Genomic DNA, 17845 nt, shown 5'->3' with positions numbered 1-17845 from the left:
GCCAACCCTAAAGTGGCTCCCTTAACTAAGAATTGTGGTTCCGTGCTCCCCTGTCCAACCTTCCTTTATCCCAATCCTCCTGTTTCCCCAAGTTCCCCCCTCCTTCCCTTCTAACTTTTCTCTCCCCATCTTCCCTTACCCCCATCCCACCCCACCCCTGAATGAGAGCTGTGGTTAGAATTATAAGATATTTCACTGGTGAAAATGGGACTGTGTGGCTTCAGAGATGGCTTAGTCAATAAAGCCCTTGCTGTGCAAGCATAAAGACCTGAGCTTGGATCCCTAGAATCCACAACTAAATCTGGGTACAGGACTGCATTCTTGTAATCCTGTCGTTGGAGAGGTGGAGATAGGTAGATCAGTGGAGCTTACTAGCCAGCCAGTTCAGATGAGTTGGTGAGCTCTAGGTTCAGTGAGGTACCCTGTCTCAAAAAAAGTAAGTGGAAAGTTATTGTAGAAGACACCCAGTGTCCACTTTGGTTGACCACATGCACTGGTGCAATACACATTGCATATACACATGCACATGCATGCACACATGTTCATACATACAGATAATATACCCCAATATGGGGATTCATATGAATAGTGCAAGCTTTATTGATAGTTGTGGACAGGTTTTATGGAGAAGAAATCTTTCCTGATTAATATTGAAAGAGTCTTGCTTTTTGTAGGTATGGAAACTCTTCATACTCATCTCTTCTGGTTTCACATCTAGTGATTGTCATTTTGTTGCAATGATATATCTTAATTGTAAATGGAGACTGCTTGATCATTTCCCAGCCACCCAGACATGAGTAATCACACAGAAACTATATTAACTCCAACACTGTTTGGCCAATAGCTTCAGTGTATTCCTAACTAACGCTTACATCTTAAATTAACCTATTTATATTAAATCGTGGTGATTTGTATTACCACGAGGCTGTGGCCTACAGGTAGGTGTCTTTCTTCTTCAGCAGCTACATGGCGTCTCTTTGACTCTTACTACTCTCTCTATATATCTCTACCAGCCTGGCTATGTTTTGCTCTGCTAAAGGCCAAAGCAGTTTCTTTATTAACCAATGATAATAAAATATATTCACAGCATACACAAGGACATCCCATATTATCTCCCCTTTTCTGTCTAAATAAAAAGGAAGGTTTTAACTTTAATTTGGTAAAATTACATATAACAAAACATATCCAGCAAGAATTACAGTTATAAGATTTCATTTACATTTGGCAAAATAAGAAAAATACTTTGTCATTTATTCTGTCTTTGTGAGTCTAAATTTTCATATCTAATTTATTTTTTATCATAACTAAAGAAAACTATAGTAATCTGTCTTCAAAGACCCCAGAATGATATATTATCTAAGTAAACAGGAAATGCATTACAAGCAACTTCCAAAGTTCTAGAATTGACAGAGACAGTCACCCAAAGTTCTTCTTAATGTTGGAGTATCCATCTTCAGCCAATAGGCCCATAGTATCCATCAAACTTTTCCATGAAGCAGGAAATTTGAAGATCTGTTCTGCCTTGTAATGACAAAGTTCGTCAGTTGCTTTCTTCTGTGTCCTGCAGAATGTCTGGCACAGTCTTTTATGAAGCAGAGCACTGAAGGACTGTCTCATCTTCTTTAGGCAAGCTCAACAGTCATTTTCCTGTGAGTCCTGTGTGTCCAGTTTATATAGCATGCCATCAAACAGTCCAGGCAAGAGCAATTTCTTGCCTAAATAGCTAAGAAACTTCATAAGGAACCTCTTCAATGCCCATCATCCTCTTGAAGTAGATTGGTGCTGCTAAGAGCAGATGTGTCTCATCGACATGAAAAGTACTTAGTTAACAAAATAGTTTAAATGGCATATTCTGTATGCCTTTGAAAGCTTTGAGGAATACATTTCCACTTGAAATATATCTCTATACATCTAGAAAGAATACCTATCTATCTGAAATGTATCTTTATACATTTGGAAAACCTAACTAACATGACTACAGTTTGACTATTATAGGTGACTATATTAATCTGTGATTTTAAATTATACATTACTTTTTAAAAGTGAGCTATACAAACACAATACCTTAAACACGAGCAGGAATATATACCAATGCAAAGGATTCATGTGTGTATCATATTTCCCTTAATATTTTTTATACAAATTGACTGTGACCATTAATCACTTACAATCAACCCCCTTTAAATGAAAATAAACATTTATAAACAATCATTTTTGGAATTTAAGCATAGTTTTCTTCAAATTGTTTCTTGCTATTTGTTGGGTAAAGTATTTTTAGGGTTCATGGAAAGTTTTTTTGTGGAACTTGTTCTATCAAACCACATTAGCCTGGAAGAAATCCACAGGTTACTATCCTCTGTGGAAACAAAAGCAGAACCTCTTTTCCAAAGTAAACATATCCTTAGACTCAAATTTTGAAGTCAAGATGCCTTTAAAATATATATCTTGGTTTAGCTTAGCAGACTGTACAATGAAATGTCTCTCTATACTTAGCTTATTCATACTCAAAAATTCAAAGAAAACACACACACACACACACATATATATAATCCAAACTCTCTGTATATTTTATCTTTACATGGCTTATTTTTCTCTACTACTTCTTAATATTTAATCATCTTTACTCCTTTAATCTACAACTTTCTGTACTCTTTCTTCCCTCACATAAGCCAATGCATATTTATCCAATACTGTGACCCATTCAGAGGTTTTTTTTTTTCATCCGGATCTGTCTTAATGTATATATATATATAATCATTTTATGACCAGGAGTGTTTTAAAAAATGGTAATCAGCTTGGTCACAGGGGCCTTGCATGCTGACTCTGTCTCTCTTGGCCTTCTAAATATGGCGGAGGTATGTTTGCTGCCAACTCTGCAATCCATGTTCATTACCCTAGCTTCAGGGATGCAGCAGATCTATGTCACCATTAAGCAACTTGTAGCACTCTGCCCACAAACTCCATTTAAGTACAGGACTTCCCCAAAGAGCCAGAGCTACCATCTCTTAAAGAAGACATGCAGGTTTTGCTGCTAATGCTGAGTCAGGAATCCTTTTCTTAAAAAACATCTGCAGAAAAAAAATGCAGTTACCAAAAAAACTGTGCTTGGCTCCTGTTTTTGTGGATCTCTTTTTTTTTTTTAAGGTCTTCTATGGATCCATGCCCCAGACAGTGGGCATTATTTTGAAAGGGGCGACTGCACGTTCATTTCCTGGCTGCCTAAACCTGAATAATCACATGAAAACTATATTAATACAACACTGCATGGCCTATTAGCTCAGGCTTCTTATTAACTCTTATCTCTTAAATTAACCCATTTTGTTTAATCTATGTATCACCACGAGTCTGTGACCTACTGGTAAGATTCCAGTGTCTGTCTCCTTCGGTAGCTGCATGGTGTCTTGTTGACTGTACTTACTCTACTCTTTCTGTATATCTCTGCTCGAATTTCCTGCCTGACTTTATTCTGTTCTGCCATAAGCTGAAGCAGCTTTCTTTTTTAACCAATGGTAATAAAACATATTCACAGCATACAGAGGAGAATCCTATATCAATTTCTCAAAGGAAAACTAAAGATGCCAGGCATATTAGCATGTGAAAAATGCTCAGCATCACAAATCATCAGGGAAATGGAAATCAGATCCTTAGTGTGCTACCATACCTCTGTTAGAATGGCTATTACTAAAAAGGAAAAATGTAAGTGGACAGGTCTGCTAATGTAGACCAACCTAGGCAGTATTTCACCATGAAGTCCTCAGCCTGTAGAATCTTTGAGCTTTGTGCTGGTGGGAACCCTATATATGTTTCATTCTTTCAGTGTTTTGAGGAAGGAGACTGTGAGTGATGTTCTGACATATTTGTGGTAAAGCACCTGAGCCAAGAAGACCTACATATAAGAGGTTGTTCAGTTACCAGAAACAATACTTGAAACAAGAACAGTTATTTCTCCAAGTGAAATCTTTAGGTTTTTTTTTTTTTTTTGGTGTGTGTGTGTTTAGTTGTAATTTTGATGTGACTTGTGGTTGTGGTGACAGGTGTAACAAATAAATAAAATTGGCCTTCAAGTATTTGAAAAATGCTCGGTATTATTGTTAGATAAATAGAGATCCAACCCCGCAACAGACAAAAGTCTGATCTCCAAAATATATAGAGAACTCAAGAAACTAGACTTTAAAATGCTAATTAACCCAATTAAAAATGGGGCACTGAACTGAACAGAGAATTCTCAACAGAAGTTCAAATGGCCAAAAGACACTTAAGGTCATGCTCAACCTCCTTAGCAATCAGGGAAATGCAAATCAAAACAACTTTGAGATATCATCTTACACCTGTCAGAATGGCTAAAATCAAACACTCCAATGATAGCCTTTGCTGGAGAGGCTGTGGAGGAAGGGGTACACTCATCCATTGCTGGTGGGAATGCAATCTTGTGCAACCACTTTGGAAATCAGTGTTTCAGTTTCTCAGGAAATTCGGGATGAAGAAAGTGTGGAATATATACACATTAGAGTACTACGCTGCGGTAAAAAACAATGACTTCTCGAATTTTGCATGCAAATGGATGGAAATAGAAAACACTATACTGAGTGAGGTAACCCAGACCCAAAAAGATGAACATGAGATGTACTCACTCATAATGGGTTTCTAGCCATAAATAAGGGTCACGGAGTCTACAATTGGTGAACCTAAAGAACCTAAGTAAGAAGATGAACCCAAGGAAAACATATAGTTATCCTCTTGGCTTTGGGAAGTAGACAAAATTGCCAGGGAGAAAATTGGGATCTTGGGGGTGGGGTGGGTAAGGGGAGAGGGGAAGAGAAAAGGGAGAAGGGGAAGATAGGGGGAACTTGGGGAATAAGAATGATTGGGATAAAGGAAGGTTGGATAGGGGAGCACGGAAACACAATTTTTAGTTAAGGGAGCCACCTTAGGATTGGCAAGAGACTTGAACCTAGAGTGGCTCCCAGGAGCCCATGGTGATGTCCCCAGTTAGTTCCCTGGGCAGCTGAGGATAGGGAACCTGAAATGACCCTATCCTATGGCAATACTGACGAATATCTTGCATATCACCATAGAACCTTCATCTGGTGATGGATGGAGATAGAGACAGAGACACACACTGGAGCACTGGACTGAGCTTCCAAGGTCCCAATGAGCAGCAGAAGGAGGGAGAAGATGAGCAAGGAAGTCAGGACCATGAGGGGTGCACCCACCCACGGAGACAGTGGGGCTGGTTTATTGGGAGCTCACCAAGGCCAGCTGGACTGTGACTGAAAAAGCATGGGATAAAACCGGACTCTCTGAACATGGCGAACAATGAGGGCTGATGAGAAGCCAGAGACGATGGAACGGGGTTTTGATCCTACTTAATGTTCTGGCTTTGTGGGAGCCTAGCCAGTTTGGTTGTTCACCTTCCTAGACATGGATGGAGGGGGGCGGACCTTGGACTTTCCACAGGGCAGGGAACCCTGACTGCTCTTTGGACTAGAGAGGGAGGGGGAGAGGAGTGGGGGGAGGGGGAGAAGGGTGGGAGGAGGGGGAGGGAAATGGGAGGCTGGGAGGAGGCGGAAACTTTTTTTTCCTTTTTTTCAATAAAAAAAGAAAGAAAGAAAGAAAAAGAATAAGATGAGAAATGAAAATGCTTAAAAAAAACTACAAATGAAATGCCATGTTACTCCAATTAGAAGATATTATAAACAGATCAAAAATAACAGAAAATGGTAATGTTATGGAGAAAAAAACAACTCTTATGTACTGTTGGTAGAAGTGTAAATTAGTACATCTATTATGGAGAACAGTTTGGAGATTCCTCAAAAAGCTATAAAATTAGAATTACCATATGATTCATTTATTCCTGTATTTGGTTGCTATCCAAAGGAGATGAAGTAAGTGTAACAAAGAGGTACATGTGTACACATATTTATTTGTGCACTATTCATAATAGCTAAAATAAGGATTCAACCTGGATATCTATCAACAAATGAATTTGAGACAGAAAATGTGTTTTGTATACATGATAGAGTATTATTACAATAGCAGGATCAAAGTCCTGTCATTGATAATACACTGAGTAGAGCTGGAGGAAGGACATCATGTTACATACAGCAGTCTAGACACAGAAAGACAGTTACTCTTCATTCTTTCTCATATTTAGAAGTTTAAAAAAAGTTAATCTGAAAATTAAAGTTATTGCAAGGGTCTGAAATGTATTCATTGAGGTAAAAATTGAGAAGAAAGGTTAGATTTTATCACTGCACACCATATATATATATATATATATATATATATATATATATATGGAAATAGTACACTCTGCCTCAGTAGTATTTTAGGTAATTCATGCTAATAAATAAAATAAAATAAAAATATGATAACTGAAGTTCAGTGAGTATGATGCTTATGATCCTCACAGAGGTCAAATCTGAGAAGATGATAATACTCCCCCCCCTTTTTTGTTTTTTAAGATAGAGTTTCTTTGTGTAAACCAGGTTGGCCTGTGACTGTCTCCCAAGGTTTGCCTCCCCTTCCCCAGCTGATAATACTTTTTTTTGAAGCTACTTAGATCAGTACTTTCCAGGGCTTTGGGGAAAGGTTTGGGAAAAGGTTTGACTGCAAGGGGAAATGGTATTTTATGTTTTCCTCATGTAGTATAAATAAATGAACAAACACTATGTTCTTCCTAGCATTTTGTGTTACCAGTATTCCAGTTTTAGGTGATTCTGTGTGCAGTTGTATCCTATTGTTTTAATTTGCAGCTCCTTAGTCAGTTGATGATGACTGTTTTTATTTTACCATTTATTGTCTTGTTTAGCTCTTTTTACCTATCTTTAAATTTGATTTCCTCTTTTCACCTTTATTCTCATTTCTTCTTCCTCCCTCCTCTTCTCCCCCTCTTTCTTTTCCCACACCTGGTTGGCTATTTATTTTCTTCATGTTGAGTTGTATGTATTCTTTATATATAATTGAGGTAATGATATTTTATCAGATATTTTATCATTGTAAAGATTTCCTCCTGCTCAGTGGCACATATTACTTTCTTGTCACTATCTTTTATAGGGCAGAAACTTTAGATTTTTGTGTAGTTCACTTATTATTTCATGAATCATGTTTTTGGTTTTGCATCTGAAAATCATCACCATACCCAATATTACTGGAGTTTTCTCCTGTGATGTCGTCTGAGAGTTTATAGTTAGCACTTTACGTTTAGATGTATGATCCAGCTGAGTTAATTTTTGTGAAGGTAGAATCTCTTTCTCTCATGTGTGTGTGTGTGTGTGTGTGTGTGTGTGTGTGTGCGTGTATCCATATACTCATAATTTATTCTCTTGTATAGTACATCCTAAATGCAATTTCCACTCTTTCCACTTCTTCCTATCTACTCCCTATTTCCAGTCTCCTTCAGATTCACCCCATTCTTGTCTCTCTCCAGAAAAGAGCAAACCTCCCAGGGACATCAGCCAAACGTGGCACAACAAGACGCAGCAAGACTACGCATAAATGCTCACATCGAGGCTGGGCAAGGCAACCAGTTAGGAGGAAAAGGAGAGCAGGCAAAAGAACCAGAGACACCCGATTCCACTGTCAGGAATCCCCTCAAAACACCAAATTAACAACCCTAATATATATTAGCAAAGACCCATGCAGGTTCCGTAATTGCCACTTAAGCTCTGTGAGCTCGCATGAGCCTGGCTTATTTGAATCTGTAGCCTTTCCATTGTTCTGAGGGGAGGGGCCTGATGGAGACCTCCAACCTGGGCTTGCTCTCTGCCTGGTGTGTGGCTGTGGATCTCGGCATCTGCTCCCATCAGCTGCCAGAAGCAACCTTTCTTATGTCTGAACTAGGCACTGATCAGTGAGTACAGCTGAATATCATTAGGAATCATTTCATTGATCTTACTTATTTATTTTAAAATTTATTTATTTTTTTGCCAGTTGTGTTTGGTTCTGTCTTAGGTCTCTGGGCTATCTAGGCTCTGGTTCTTGGTCATGCAGGCAGTGCTGGGCATGGACTGCCTTTTGTGTTGTGGCCCTGAAATTAGACCCGTCATTGGTTGACATGGCCCTCAAATTATACTAGTCATTGGTTGGCCACTCCCACAAGTTCTGGCCCTCCATTGCCTTACCACATCTTGTAGGTCAAAGGTTTTGTGGCTAGGTTGGAGTCCCAGTTCCTCCACTAGAAAGCCTTGCCTGGTTACAGAAGATGAATGGTTCAGGCTCCATATGTTCTGTTACTAGGAATCCTAACTAGGATCATTCTCGTAGATTCCAGGGAGTTTCCATTGCCCTGCATATGTCCTCCAGTTCCAGTCCTCTCTCCCTGTACTCTCTCCCTCCATCCATTCCCCAATACCTGGTCCCTCCCCCAGTCTAGCCACAAAATCTGTTCTATTTCTCCTTCCAAGTAGATTCATGTGTCCTCCCTAGAGCCCTCCTCGTTACTTAGCCTCTCTGGGTCTGTGGATTGTAGCATGATTATTATTTAGTGAATGCTTATCATGTTTGTCTTTCTGGGTCTGGGTTACTTCACTCAGGATGATTTTTTTCCCCTAGTTCCATCCATTTCCCTGTAAATTTCATGATGCCATTTTTTAAACTACTGAGTAATATTCATTGTGTAAATGTGCTACGTTTTCTTTATACATTCTTTGGTTGAAGGACATCCAGGTTGTTTCCAATTTCTTGCTATTTTGCTGTTGTGACTCTGAACTATGCCAGGGTGCAGGTACATCGCTGGTGAGCATAGAGTACTGGTCAGTCAATATTTCTGTATTATGTGGAGGCTTAAATAGGACATGAAATGGTGGACTGTTCAGAGCATGTAGGAGTTATAAAGAGGCCTTGGAGCAGACAAAAGAGAAAGCAGATACACATTCAGGTACCAGAATTATTGTTGGGTGCTGAAGTCTACCATTAATATTGGGTGTAAGTTTTCTGGGTAGAAGAAGCTATTCCCATCATCAGTAGAGGCTGGTGAGTGTAGGTCTAGAGTCAGGGTGTCTGCCTGAATCTCCATAGGCCAATAAGGAGTTTCTTTAGGAAGGAAGGGTTGTTACCCAGACTTGTCATCAAGAGAAAGGACACAGTTATCTGAGGAGAAATCCAGGACTGTCGGCAGGTATTTTTTTTGGAGGGGGATGCTCTGTATTCCAGCGGTATAGTCACCAAAAGTTAAAGGAAAGCTTGTGAACCACAGCAAACTTAATTGAATATGCTAATCAGGAGTGTAGGAATGTAGGCGGTCAGGGGAAAACACGCCAATTAGCCATTATTGGAAAGATAAAGCCAGTGCCTGAAGGTCTGAATGTGTAAGAACTGGGCTAGGGGTAATCCTGTAGGTCAAATATGAGTCACGGAATCAATGAAAGGAACAGTATTGGCACAAAACACCCCAAGACCAAGTTCTCAGCACAAAGGAGATTTATTTGTCCCAGAGGGACAGAGAGCAGGGAACAAGAGACAAAGACAGGAGATAGAGAATGAGGGAAAAGGGAAAAGGAACAAGGGAGGGGGAAGGGATATTTGCCCTCAAAGGACGAATGAGTGCCTCTGGATAGAGAGGAGACAGTGATATATTTTTTTTCCTTAAAACTATACTACCTCCCCAAATACCACCAAGAACTGTGGACCAGGTGTTCAAATACATAAGCCTATGGGGGATGTTTCTTGTTTAAACCACCACACTTGTTAACTAGCAATTCTTCAACTTCCTTTTCCACCCTGTCTTAATACCTACTCTTCTAATTTTTACTTTTATGAGTTTGGTTGTTTTGAATCTCATATAAACAGAACCATTGAACATTTGTCATTCTGTTACTGACTTATTTTTGCATAGTGTATCCATAAAAATAATCTGTATTGGTTTACAATCAAGGGTTTTTCTTTTAAAGGATAAGTAATCTTCATTATATGTATTTATCATATTTTTTTGCATGCAGTCATTTGGATGGATGTTTAATTGCTTCCTCATCTTAGCTATTGTCAGTAAAGTGATGTCAAGAAGCATGGAGTACCAATGTCCCTCCCAGAATGTGATTCCAATTATTTCTCATGAATACTAATAAGTTTATAAAGATAAATGGGGAAACCCTGTGTCAGGATGAGGTATTTAATTGGACAGGTTAATTAGGGTTACCAAAAGGGGGTTTTTTATTGCTGGACTTCAGTATTTTGATAGTTGGACCTTGGTAGTCAGCCTTAGGGGTAGGAAGTGACCAAATAAGGGAATAGACCTTGGTGACTACCTTTAGGAATGTGACCTAATGGAGTTTAGCAAGGCAAAGGGAATGGGGGAAGGACAAGGCCTACCAGAGCCGTGTTTGCCCTTATACATTATTTACTCTTTTCCCCTTGCAGCTTTTAATATTCTTTCTTTGTTCTTTATGTTAAATGTTTTGATTGTTATGTGGCGAGGGGGGTTTCTTTTCTGGTCCAATTTATTTGATGTTCTGTAAGTTGCTTGTACCTTTATAGGTATCACCTTCTTTAGGTTAAAATATTTTCTTGGCCCTTGTGCTGGGACACTTCTTCTATTCCTGTTATTCTTAGATTTGGCCTTTTCATAGAGTCCTAGACTTTCTGGATGTTTTGTAACAGGAGTTTTTTAGATTTAACATTTTCTTTGACTGATGTATGCATTTCTTCTGTTGTGTCTTCAATGCCTGAGATTCTCTCTTCCATCTCTTGTATTCTGTTGGTGAAACTTGCCTCTGTAGTTCCTGTTCTCTTGCTTAGATCTTCATTTCTAGAATTCCTTCAGTTTGTGTTTTCTTTATTGCCTGTATTTAGTTTTCAGGTCTTGAACAGTTTTATTTCTTTCCTTCAACTTTTTGTTTATTCTTTGCATTCTTTAAGGAATTTATTGATTTCCTCTAATTTTTTGATTGTCTTTTTCTCAATATCATTAAGGGAATTTAAAATTTTCTCTTTAAGAACCTCTGTCATCTACATAAAGGTGGTCTTTAAGGTTGTTTTCTTGTGCTTTAGCTGTGTTGGAATATTCAGGGCTTGCTGTAGCGGGATGGCTGGACTCTGGTGTTGACTAATGCCTTGGCTATTGTTGATTGAGTTCTTACACTGACGTTTAGGCGTCTGGATTTTGAGTGATTATCGGCCTAGTTGCTGATTCCTGGGTTTGTCTTTGTTGGATGGGTGTTTTATTCCTTAATTTCTGTATCTTCTCTGGTCTTCTGAGACCAGAGAAGTGTGGGCTCTGGTGGATCAGGAGCTCTCTGCCTGAGTTGGGATCTGGGACATAGCAACAAGAAGGAGTGGGAGGATTGGGGATAAGGTGGGAGACACCAAGAGAGTAGGGAGTTTGTGGGTAGATGGCCTACCTGGGCTTTTGGTGGCTGGTGTGGCCTCTGGTTGAGTAGGGGGTCCCTGCCTGAATTGGGGCCTGGGAATTAGTGACAAAGAAGAGAGGATGGATTGGGAATAGGGTAGGGAGGGGCACTGAGAGAGTGGGGGTGGTCTGCTGATCAATGGTCTACCTAGACCTCTGAAAACTGGTTAGCCTCTGGTGGAGGAGGGGGGGGGTCACTGCCCGAGTTGGGGACTGGGCTGAGCGAGTATGTATATATTTATTTTCCAAGTTGATACCAGTTGTTTTTGCACCATTTGTGAAAAAATGTCTTTTTCCTATTGTATTGCTGTTGCTTCTTTGTCAAGGGTCAGTTGAAGTTTGTGTGGGTCTGTTTATAGATTTTATCTTTTGTTTAGTAGATTGTTTGCCTATTTTCCCCAGTACCCCATAGCTTTGAATACTGTAGCTTTAGAGCATTCTCATGGCTTGCTTTATTTATTTATTTATTTATTTGTTTGTTTGTTTGTTTATCCTCAAGGTTTTTTTATTTATTTTTTATTTATTTATTTTTTTTTTTGGTTTTTCGAGACAGGGTTTCTCTGTGGTTTTGGAGCCTGTCCTGGAACTAGCTCTTGTAGACCAGGCTGGTCTCGAACTCACAGAGATCCGCCTGCCTCTGCCTCCCGAGTGCTGGGATTAAAGGCGTGCGCCACCACCGCCCGGCTTATCCTCAAGGTTTTAAAAGACTCATTCTGCCATGTGATGTCTTAATATATTCATCTTAGGTATTGTAAGATTATTATTTTATTTTTTTAAAGTTTTTTGAAACAGGATTTCTTTGTGTAGCCTTGGATGTCCTGGAACTGAGATCTGCCTGCCTCTGTTTCCCAAGTGCTGAAGATTATCTAAAATGATTAATGAAGAAACTGAGACTCAGTTTGTGAAACTAATTATTGAAATTTATTGTCTGAGCTGTTGTTACTGAAAAAAGCCGAATTTCTCTTTTTTTGTAATCTGTTGTTTTCATGTGAGAAAATTAGGTTTCCCCCTTTCATAGCACTGCCATGAGATATGAAGATTAGTACATGGAAATTGCCCTCAATTGCAATATGTAAAATCATAACAAAAGTTCTCAGTTAATATTGGCTTTCATTTATACTCTCCACTTTTATTTTCCTTTTGTAATTACTTTTCTTGGTTTATATTTTTACATGCTGTTTCCTATCAGATGCAAGTGAACTTTAGCAAAACTCTGAAAATAATAGAATTGAGAAAGAATGGCTATAAAATTTCCCTTGCTTGAAAATTCTACTTCTGTTGTGTAATTGAACCTTCTGTTCATATTGCTGCATATGAATGCTGAAAGGAAAGAGTGATCTCTGTACTAGTAGCAATACTGACTCTAGTGACTGAACAGAAACAACAACCACCAACACACAAGTGAATAATACAGTATATGCTGCATGAGAGAATGAATGAATCAGGAAACAGTTTGCACTGTATTTCTTACCTGCCATAAAAACAAAACTGAATAAAAATAAAAACCTTTCTGAGTAAACTACTAGCATTTCATTGTAGATCCTAATGAAGCCAAAGCATAGTAAGGAAAATTTCACTTTCATCTGCCTTTTCTAAAATTACTATATTATAGCTCTTATAGAATGACAATAACATTATTTTAATATCTTTTTAGGTTGGTACAGAGGAGTTTCAACAAAGAAGCCTAATGTGAAGGTAATAGAGAATTTATCCTTGTGTTCCTCAGTGTGTATTTTGCCTTGTATATTAGTAACAGTCATAGCAACTGTTTTCCACTTCATCTTTAATCCTTTATAGTAGCTACAGTCATCTTTTTGGCAGAATTGTATAAGAATATTCTAAGGCTCAGGCAGTATTAAAATGATTTTTCAAAAAAATTACAGAAAGTGCAAATGTGGTTATAGCTATATGCTTATTTTGAAGAAGCCTGTTCATACTTTTAAGTCATTTATCTTCAAGACTTGACAAAAACTAAATTGATTTATTTATAGTTTTAGTGCTGTGGAACCACATGTCTAGTTAGATGAATTTATTGCTAAGATGCAAAATGGGAAGATGAAAATAATGCTTAACTAAGCATTTTCAGTTGCTATTAAAAATTTCATTTAAATGTAAACTTAAATAAGAATGCTTAGAATACTGATGTTATATATTAGATTTTATGTGTTCAGTCTATAATTAATGTTCATTTACTGAAATAAGATATATTTTAATTAGTAGTTATAATTAGGAACATTATTAATATTTGTTGTTATTATTATTGTTACTGTTGTTGTTATATCCTGACCACAGTTTCCCTTCCCTTCTTTCCTCTCAGTCCCTCTATACAACTTCCCCTCTTCACTCCCCTTTTTTCCTATGTTTTTATTCAGAAAAGGTTAATCCTTCCAGGGATATTAACCAAACATGGCATATCAAGTTATAGTAAGACTAGGCACCTCCCCTTGTATAAAGGCTAGGCAAGGTAAATCCAGTATGAGGAATAGGGTCCCCAAAATCCACAAAGAAGTCAGAGACAAGCCCTGTTTCTACTGTTATGAGTTCCACAAGAGGACCAAGCTACACAACTGTCACATATATGCAGAGGGCCTATGTCAGTCCCATGCAGACTCCCTGGTTGCCAGTTCATTCTCTGTGAGCCCCTGTGAGTCCAGGTTAGTTGATTCTGTGAGTTTTCATGCGATGTCCTTGACCCTCTGACTCTTATAGTCCTTCTTCCTCTTCCTAAGGATTGCCTGAGCAATGCCTAATGTTTGGCTGTGGGTATCTGCATTCCTGGGTGAAGCCTCTCTGATGACAGGCTAGGCACCAATCTATGAGTATAGCAGATTATCATTAGGCATCATTACATTGACTTTTTTTTGACAGTCATGTTTTGTTCTATCCTAGATCTCTGGGCTATCCATCCTCTGGGTCCTGGCACTTCAGGCAGTGTCAGGGTGGGCTCCTTCTTGTGGCATGGGTTCCAGGCTGTACTGGTCATTGGTTGGCCACTCCCACAATTTTTGTGCCATTTTTAGGCTAGCACATCTTGTAGGAAGGACAAATTGTAGGTCAAAGGTTTTATGGCTGGGTTGGTGTCCCAGTCCCTCCACTGGCAGTCTTGCCTGGTTACAGGAGATGGCCGGTTTAGGCTACATATCCCCTATTACTAGGAGTCTTAGCTAGAATTACCCTTGTAGATTCCTGGGAATTTGCATTGTACTAGGTTCCTACCTCATCCTGAAATGCCCCCATTTTGTAGTTGTCTCTTCCAGTACTCTTCCTTCTCTATCCACCCCCAACTTGATCCTCCTGTTCCCATTCCCACCTACCCTAGTCTACCCTTGAAATCTATTTTATTTCCACTTCTCAGGGAAATCCTTGCTCTCCATCCCACCCCCACATCCTCAAGCCCTGCTTGTTGCTTCCCTTCTCTTGGTCTGTGGATTTTATCATGATTATCTTTTACTTTATAGTTAATTTCTACTTATTAGTGAGTTCATACCATTTTTGTCTTTCTTGGTTGGGGCTACCTCACTTAGGATTTTTTTCAAGTTCTATTTATTTGCCTGCAAATTTCATTATGTCATATTAACAGCTGAGTAAAATGTAAAATGTACCACATTTTCTTTGTCCATTCTTCAGTTAAGAGACTTCTAGATTGTTTCTAGTTTCTGGCTAATATGAATAAAGTGGCTATGAACGTAGTTGAGCAAGTGTCCTTGTGACAGGATATAGTGTCTTTTGGGTGTATGCCCAGGAGTGTGATAGCTGGGTTTTGAGGTATATTGATTCCCAATTTTCTGAGAAACTACCATATTGTTATCCAAAGTGACTATACAAGTTTACACTCCCACCAGTGATGGAGGAGTATTTTTCTCTCTAGCATGAGTTATCTATCACTTATGTTTTTTATCTTAACCATTCTGACAGGTATAAAATGGAGTCTCGCCAGGCGGTGGTGCCGCACGCCTTTAATCCCAGCACTCGGGAGGTAGAGGCAGGCGGATCTCTGTGAGTTCGAGGCCAGCCTGGTCTACAGAGCTAGTTCCAGGACAGGAACCCAAAGCTACGGAGAAACCCTGTCTCGAAAATTAAAAATAAAATAAAATGGAGTCTCAAAAGTTGTTTTAATTTGTATTTCCCTGATGATTAAGGATTTTTCCTTTGATGAGTATGAAATGTCCTTCCCTATCTCATTTCATTAATTTTTGTTTGAAGTCTATTTAGTTAGATATTATAGTAGTTACACTAACTTGCTTCTTGGGGCATATGCTTGGAAAATCCTTTTCCAACCTTTTAGTTTGAGGTAATGTCTGTCTTTGATGTTGAGATGTGTTTCTTGTATGTAGAAGAAGGATAGGTCTTGTTTTTGCATCCATTCTGTTAATCTCTGTCTTTTTTATTGGGGAACTGAATCCATTGATATTGAGAGATATCTATGACCAATGATTATTACTTTCTGGTATTTTTTTTGTAGGTGGTATTGGTGTTGGTGGTGTGTATGTTTTTTTCTTTGGGTTATGCTGGCGTGAGATTACTTATTGCCTGTGTTTTCATGGGTGTCAGTTAACTTCCCTGGGTGTTCATTTGTTTCCTGACCACCCAGATTCCCAAAGTAATCACACAGAAGTCTGTATTAATTAAAACACTGCTTGGCCCATCACTTAGGCATATTACTAGTTAGCTCTTATATCTTAAATTAACCCATTTTTATTAATCTGTGTATCGTCACGTGGCTGTGGCCTACCAGTAAATTTTCATCTGGCATCCGGTGTCTGTCTCCTGCTGCAGTTCCATGGCCTCTCTCTTACTCTGCCTTCTTTCTCCCAGCATTCAGCTTAGTTTTCCCCGCCTAGCTCTGTTCTACCCTGTGATAAGCCCAAGGAGCTTCTTTATTTATTAACCAATAAAAGCAACACATATTCAGAAGGACTTCCCACATCACGTGGGTTGTAGTTTTTCTTCTGTTACCTTCTGTAGGGCTGGATTTGTGGATAGATATTGTTCAAATTCAACTTTATCATGGTATGTCTTGTTTTCTCCATCTCTGGTGATTGAAAGTTTTGCTGCGTATAGTAGTCTGAACTGTCATTTGTGATTGCTTAGAGTCTGTAGCACATCTGTACAGGTCCTTCTGGCTTTTAGAGTCTCCATTGAGAAGTTAAGTGTAATTCTAATAGGTCTACCTTCATATGTTACTTTCTCTTTTCCCCTTGCAGCTTTTAATATCCTCTTTTTTGTTCTGTATGTTTAGTGTTTTGATTATTACATGGTGATGGGACTTTATTTTCTGCTGCAATCTATTTCGTGTTCAGTAAGCTTCTTGTACCTTTATAGGCATCTCCTTCTTCACATTAGGAAAAATTTCTTTTATGGTTTTGTTAAAAATTATTTTCTGATCTTTTGAACCTGGAACCTTCTTCTATTTCTAGCATTCTTAGGTTTGATCTTTTTGTGGCTTCCCAGATTTCCTGGATGTTTTGTGTTAGGTATCTTTTAGATTTAATATTTTTATTGGCCAAAGTATCTGTTTCTTCTATCATGTATTTGATGCCTGAGATTCTCTCTTCCATCCCTTGTATTCTGCTTGGTCTGTAGTTCCTATTCTCTTACCTAGATTATACATATCTAGAATTCCTTCAGTTTGTGATTTCTTTTCCTTTTTTGTTTGTTTTTTGAGACAAGATTTCTCCTTTGGTACCTATTTTGGTAGTAGCTCTTGTAGATCAGGCCGGCCTTGAACTCACAGAGATCCGCCTGTCTCTGCCTCTTGAGTGCTGGGATTAAAGGTGTGCACCACCATTGTCCGGCCAGTTTGTGTTTTCTTTATTGTTTTTATTTCCATTTTCAGGCCTTGAACAGTTTTAATGTTTCCTTCAACTGTTTTTTTTCTTAACTTTCTTGACATTCTTTTTTATTTTTAATTTATTAGATTTTAAAAAAAACCAACCCAAGTTCCCACTCCCTCCTCTCCTCCCATTCCCTCCACAAAGGCTCCTACCCGACTCCCATCCAATCCTCAGAGAGGGTAAGGCACATTGTCTTTTGGAAGGTCGAAGGCCCTCCCTACTATATCTAGGTCAAGCAAATATACCTCCAAAGAGAATAGGATCTCAGAAAGCCGGTACATGCAGTAGGGATAAATCCTGGTGCCACTGCCAGTGGTCCCTTAGTCTGCCCCAGCCATGCAATTGTCAACCACATTCAGAGGAACTAGTTTGGTCCTACGCTTGTTCCTTCCTAGCTTGGCTGAAGTTGGTGAGCTCCCATTTTCCTCCAATGTTTTGATTGTCTTTTCCTTCATACTTCTAAGGGATTTATTCATTTCCTCTTCAAGGACCTCTATCATCTTCTAACTTTGGTTTTAAGGTTGTTTTCTTGTGCTTCAGCTGTGTTGGAATAGTTAGGGCTTGCTGTAGTGAGATGGCTGGACCCTGGCTGCTGTTCTTCTTCTTTTTTTTTTTTCAATAGAAATGCTTTATTTGGCAGGTTTTTTTACACACATATATTTTATTT

General features: G+C 38.8%; 1 protein-coding gene across 7 annotated transcripts in view; it reads left to right on the top strand.

The window, feature by feature from the left end:
* Positions 1-17845, top strand: part of Dock3 (dedicator of cytokinesis 3) — a 405059-nt gene that overhangs the window by 76939 nt on the left and 310275 nt on the right. For all 7 annotated transcript variants that reach the window (XM_026779352.1, XM_026779351.1, XM_013346561.2 and 4 more), the window contains exon 3: positions 12999-13039. In XM_026779352.1, the coding sequence (XP_026635153.1) occupies positions 12999-13039 (41 nt within the window). The remainder of the gene's footprint in view (positions 1-12998; positions 13040-17845) is intronic.

The sequence above is a fragment of the Microtus ochrogaster genome, chromosome 5 (genome assembly GCF_000317375.1).
Source record: "Microtus ochrogaster isolate Prairie Vole_2 chromosome 5, MicOch1.0, whole genome shotgun sequence".
Classification (NCBI taxonomy): Eukaryota; Metazoa; Chordata; class Mammalia; order Rodentia; family Cricetidae; genus Microtus; species Microtus ochrogaster.
This window is presented reverse-complemented; position numbering and strand designations above follow the sequence as displayed.